Raw genomic sequence first — 6,000 nt, forward strand, 5'->3', positions numbered from 1 at the left:
ACAGAGACAAATAAATAAAAAAATAAAATAAAATTTTAAATCAGGATTGAAACTAAGCATGAAACAATTCTACTTTTTATAGTTAAATAAAAAGAAAAGCTGAGTACAAAGAACCGTGATACGACGCCTACGGAGAAGGCAACTGGGTGAACCACTCTGTAGGCTCTAAAGGGTGCAAAATGAAGTTTGTGAGTTCAGCACTGGCGTCCAAGTGCACCGGTCAAACGCTAACTTCTCTTTGCCAGTTGTTAAGCAGGTGGGCCGTTTTAACATCTCAAGGTAACACGTAACTATTTCGCAGACGCCTCAGTCACTGATACGATATTCCTACTGAGCTCAAGTCTTCCCTTAATGGCACCTCTGAGAAACTGCTGTGATACTGGATTGCGCCACAAGAAAGGTATTTTTTGTTTGGAACTTTCAGAAAGTGCAAGTTTCAGGCCACAGGCACCCAAGTCAACCACTAATGCCCATAAGTTCCTTTTTGTCCAATTATAACACTAGCCAGGGAGTGCCTCTGAGGCTAGATTTCCAAGCAAATGGGAAGGAAATATGCAGACTGCATCTGGGGTTTGGACCAGAGTTAACTGCACAGCTCCTCCACCCCCAATAAAATTCTTCAGCTCTGCCTGTAGTGAAGGCCAGGCTTTCTCCTGATGAAAGGATTTCCACACCTAATGGTCACAGGATTCCAGACTCTCTTAGGGTTGTGACCCTACTTTCCCATTCATGCCTAACAACAGTAAACCAAAAAATCACTTTCCTTCAGTAAAGAAATGTTCTCCTGGACTCTAGGATTATCAAGGAGCCTGGAGGCGGAGCAGTTTCGGGCCACCCGCCCATGCATGATATGGGATGCCCTTGTCAAGGAAGGAAAACTGGGAAGAGTAAGGGGGTAAAAAAAAAAAAAAAAATCAGAACTTTTGAGACTCCATAAGCCTTGGCCGTGCCTCTGAGAAGGTCAAAGTGCGGGGAAGGGAGTGGCTGGTTGAGGCTGGGTGTACTGTCTCCAGCTCCGGATCCGACACGGAGTTGAGTCACCCTGGAACTTTCCCTGGACGCGCCGCTCCCGCCACAGCCGCGGCTACGTCCCCTGCTCTCACCTTGCTGAACACTTCCAAGTCGTCCTCGTCCTCGTCCAGATCCAGCACGTCGGCCTGCAGCAGGCTGCAGGACCCGCTGCCACCCGGGATCGGGGCGCCGCCCCGCGGGCTCTCACCGACCGCCAGCTCCGAGGAACCCGACGCCAGGCGCTCGCCGTCCATCCCGGCAGTGCAAGCCCCGCCGGCCGCCGCAGCCAGCCCGGCTCCCCCCCCCCCCCGCGCGCCCATTGGCTCCCGTGGCGCCCAGCACCTCCCCGGCCGGCCCAGCTCCTGCCCCTCGGCCTTGCGCAGACGCGGAACTGCGGGAGAGTGTGGCGCAAAGCCAGGGCGGGCGGTCGCGTAACCGACCTGGCTCCAGGTCGCTCCCAGGCTTGAGATTCCAAATCTAGGAAGCTCCACCGGAGTGGGCATTGCAGTCCTGAGGACAGGAGGTTGCGTTCTCGCTCTGATACAGCTACCAGATTTGTGAGTGAGGTGCCAGGATCTGGATGCACAACCACTGACCCAGGTTTATTTCCAGTACCTAAAAGTACCTTTTTCCTGGGTTGTGATTTTTTTCCCCTCCTGAGTCTGTCTTTATAGAGACTAATGCAAAAATTAAAGACACTAGAACCCCCTGGGTTTTGATTGATTTTTTTTTTTTTTTTTGACCCGTGGTTGGACCTTGTGGTCATTTCACTGTCAAGTCGAGGAAACTGAGACTGGAAAATTATTTTCGGTTACTTTCTAATGTAGCTTTCTCCTAGAAGTCTTCCTGAAGTTAATGTGCAAGAATGTTTCCAAGAGCCAAGGACTAACTGCCAGCAGGCCTGGGTATTGCAAGGAGAAACGATCTTGCATGCTTTTTCTTACAGTCCATGCAAAGCTGAAACTAGCTCTTTGTTCATTGCTTTTCATTACTTATTTTTATAGATCCAAACTGAATAAAAAATTGAATGCAAATTGATATACGCTAGAAATAGTTTTAGTTTTTGGGTTTTTTTTTTTTTTTTTGTACTTTCCCAGTCTTGCCTTTTTTTCCTCTTTCTTTAAAACGTGTGAGTGAAGGAAGATTCATTTAAGAGCAGACACGGTGGTGTATGCCTGGGGTTTTAGCAAGGGTAGGCTGAGGCGAGAAGACCTCCAGCTTGAGGCCAGCTGATTTTAGCACAGGGAAACCCAGGTTGGAAAATACAAATAGAGAAATAGGAAGGGGCAACATAGATAAAAGGAATTTAAATATCTTTTTTTCTGATGATGAGACAATTCCTCAATATATTCTCTTTTGACTATTTGAGGACCTCCTATTTGTTTCAGGATATGCCCCCAAGTACCTTTCAGCTCAGTCACTGGCCATTTAAATGCACAAATTGGATTCTGGACCTTATGGTTTCTGTCCCCAGATACTGTTTTACCCCAGAGCTATCTAGAGTCCCATCAGTTTCAGTAAGACTTGGGAAGTGCCTGTCTGGTCCCAATTTCTTCTTGGTTTTTTTTCATACACATTGTGTGTGTATTTCACACATGTGTTTTGTTTTCCTTAGGAACAGAACGCTAAGATTTTAGGTTGAGAATAGTGAAATAATTAGTAAAGCACATTACCAGACACACTGATTCGGAATGACTCTTTACTGAGCTCCACAAAGAATGCAAGTTATTAAAATAATTTATGTTTCCTTCTATAATCTCATTGTAGCTAAGGAGGGACATCTGAGGTCTCCAATTTGCAAGCTTTGAACCAGGAAACTATTTGTTTATTTGTTTGTTTGTTTTTAAGACACTATTTGTTTATTTGTTTTTAAGACAAGGTTTCTCATTGGCTGTCCTTCACTCTGTAGGCCAGGATGGCCTTGAACTCAGGTCTGCAGTCTTTGGCTCTGGAGTGCTGGGAATTAAGGCGTGTACCAACACTGGCCAGCTTGAACCAGGAAACTCTTAATGATACTGTGCTGTGTGTCACCTAATTATCCAGAGAACTCAGAAAATGGGCTCAGGTCAGTTAGAATAATTGGCAGATAGACAGTTCAGAGCACAGCCTAAAATATTCCGTGTTCTCGCTGTTGCCTGATTTTTGAGATGCCAAACCACCTTCACTTGTTGCTATGGACACTGATGTTCCTGACATCAGCACTGTGCTATTTTGGAGAACATCCCTATAATTGTCATAAAAATGTCCCCACAGTTCTGTCTCTTTATGTCTCTCGCTTTGCCCAATCACCAGGCATCATGAAGTTTCCCAAGGCAGAGAATTTTCTAAACATAGAAAAATCCTATTGATCCTTATTAAAGATGAATAGGAGGACAGAAAAAGAAAATAGGAGAACTCTATTCTAATTCACCCTGTTCAACATCCAACAGCCAAACCACCTTTCTTCTTATACTTAACCCCACCTTAATGCAAAATACAAATCAGCTGTACCTCAGGTACCCAGGACTACAGTTGCCAGCCCTGAAAATAAGGAAAGCCTCGGAAGTCTGTCTATTACGTGCATACATCACTCTGTATCTGCTACATTTGACTCCTGAAAACTCGACTTCCCATTAGAAATGACTAACGCAGGAGCCTTTACTAGAAAGATTCTTACTTAGTACTAAAGACTTTAAATTAAGAAGGTCAAAACTTTGAGTACATGGTACAGTAATGAAGGCACCACCTCTGTCTTGTCCCTTTGTTTCCTGGACTATTAGCGTGATTGATATCACTTATAATCGGTTAATACCACTTGAAAGAGGGCAAAAGAATAGATGTCCCAGGTAGGGGTAAATCTGAGGACATTGATGAAGGCCAACCCTCCTAGGAGGCAAAGCTTCTAGTATGACATTTGGTTGTAGACTCTGCCTAGAAAGAGACAGGCCTATAAATACAAATCTAGGTCAATTCATGGCTAGTTGCAAATATTTGCATTGAATTGCCAAGGAATGGAAAGACACTTTGGTGAAAGATCTGAAGGAAGTATACAGACTTTTCAGAATGACCATAGCCTATATTTTGGCATGTGAAACATCCCACAGGAGCGCATATTGCAAAGGTGACTCACAGATGAGGCAGACAGAATCATGCCTTCCAGAATAACCCTCCTATGACAGAGCTCATGCACAGGTCAGTAATAGAGGCATTCCTTCACCAATGTCCACCTGCCTGAATCTACTGTTGCATATCTAATCTGCCTACAACACAGACCAGTAATGACACCCTGCTGTGGGGCAATGGTCTTGTACCTTGTAAAGATTTGTCACTTGTATTGGTTTAATAAAATGCTGATTGACCAATAGCCTAGCAGGAAGTATAGGCCAGGTGACCAGAGCAGGAGAATTCTGGGAAGAGGAAAGGCTCAGTCTGCAGTCATTACTCAGACCCAGAGGAAGCATGATGAGAATGCCTCACTAATAAAAGGTACCTAGCCACATGGCTAACACAGACAAGAATTACAGGTTAATGTAAGATATAAGAGTTAGTTAATAAGAAAGCCTCAGTTAATAGGCCAACAAGTTTTTAATTAATGTAGGCCTCTGTGTGTTTTTTGGGGGGAGGGGACTGAATGGCTGTGGAACCAGGCAGGACAGAAACCTCTGTCAACAACACCCTCCTTGTAGCAACATGCTACCAAGCCAGGGACACAATTATGGGACATAAGCCAGCACCCCAATCTGGCATCAGACTGATTATATTGAACTTCTGTTCTTAAGGACTGAGTCAAGATTCATCTTGGCTAAAATGCATACATTCCAAATGACTCATTGTCCTTACCATTAATATTTCTGCTGACAGCACTATGAATAAGACAGAGAACTTCTTAAGCAACCTCAATATCAGCATTTCAGACAGCATTGCATGTGACCAAGAAGCACATTTAAGAGCATAGGAAGTCATCATGGGCTCTCAAGCAAAGGAATCAGCTCATCCTATATTCCATAGCCGGGAGAGTACACAGAACGAAATGTGGTCTGGCTTAGAGGAGAGTGGTCCTTGGGCTGTGCAGGTTTCTAGGAAATTGAATATGTACCATTACATAAGGATACAGTAAGCTGATCTGACTTCATGTGGATGAAACACATAGACCCATGACAGACTAATGAGCGCGAGAGCAACATTTTCACAATATCCCTTATCATACACTAAGGTGTGTGCTTTTTTTTTAAATTTTATTTTGGCTCAGGAGAAACCCAATATCATTATTATTGCTGTTGCTATTATTTGTGTTGGTTTGGTCACAAATCACTGACCAGGACCGACCACATGACGCTACCCAGTCAAAAGAAGGCCATGAGGTACAGCCTCGCTATATGTTCAGTAGGCAGTGAGTCAAAAATGTTTTTAATAGCACAAATGACAGTTGTAACCTTTAAGCAGTTAATTCTAGGTGCTTAACATGAGGCAAAGACAAGCTAATACAGGGGCTATGACCTCAAGGCTGTGATTATTACCCAATTATCTGAAAGTACACAGTTTTTTACATGGAATTTTTTACTGGCTTTGAGAACTCAGGCATACATTTCAAATTATTAACTTCAATTTTCTCACCAGCAAAGTTGGGGAAGTTAATAATAGATACTTCAAAGGTTATGAAGATCAAAGCAACTAATGTACAGGAACTATGTATCTATCTAAACCTTAATTGTTTTATTACTTTTACTGCTAGCGTTACTGACTTAAGTAATAGTAACAGGCTGCTCTATAATTGCATTTAGAGTCCTAAGCGATTCAGTTTTCACTAAAATATATGTTTGTATTTTCAAAAATGTTTTCCTTAGTATTATAGTACACTGGAAATTACAAGTACTTTGTCATTTTTGCAACAAAAAAATACTAAAATAATAAACAAGTATGATTTTAAACATCTTTAACTTAGCAAAACTCAACAAGTATGGACTATGTTTGTAATTTCATAACCCAAATAGCCTGCTGTCGTCTTAACCC

General features: G+C 43.0%; 1 protein-coding gene across 2 annotated transcripts in view; it reads right to left on the bottom strand.

Annotated features, from left to right (window-relative positions):
• The window catches only part of Snx7 (sorting nexin 7), a 78,645-nt gene extending 77,347 nt beyond the window's left edge, over window positions 1-1,298 (bottom strand). For both annotated transcript variants that reach the window (XM_038311901.1, XM_038311900.1), the window contains exon 1: window positions 1,104-1,298. In XM_038311901.1, the coding sequence (XP_038167829.1) occupies window positions 1,104-1,265 (162 nt within the window). In that variant the 5' untranslated portion in view covers window positions 1,266-1,298. The remainder of the gene's footprint in view (window positions 1-1,103) is intronic.
• Between the last annotated feature and the right edge of the window lie 4,702 nt (window positions 1,299-6,000).

The sequence above is a fragment of the Arvicola amphibius genome, chromosome 14 (assembly GCF_903992535.2).
Source record: "Arvicola amphibius chromosome 14, mArvAmp1.2, whole genome shotgun sequence".
Classification (NCBI taxonomy): Eukaryota; Metazoa; Chordata; class Mammalia; order Rodentia; family Cricetidae; genus Arvicola; species Arvicola amphibius.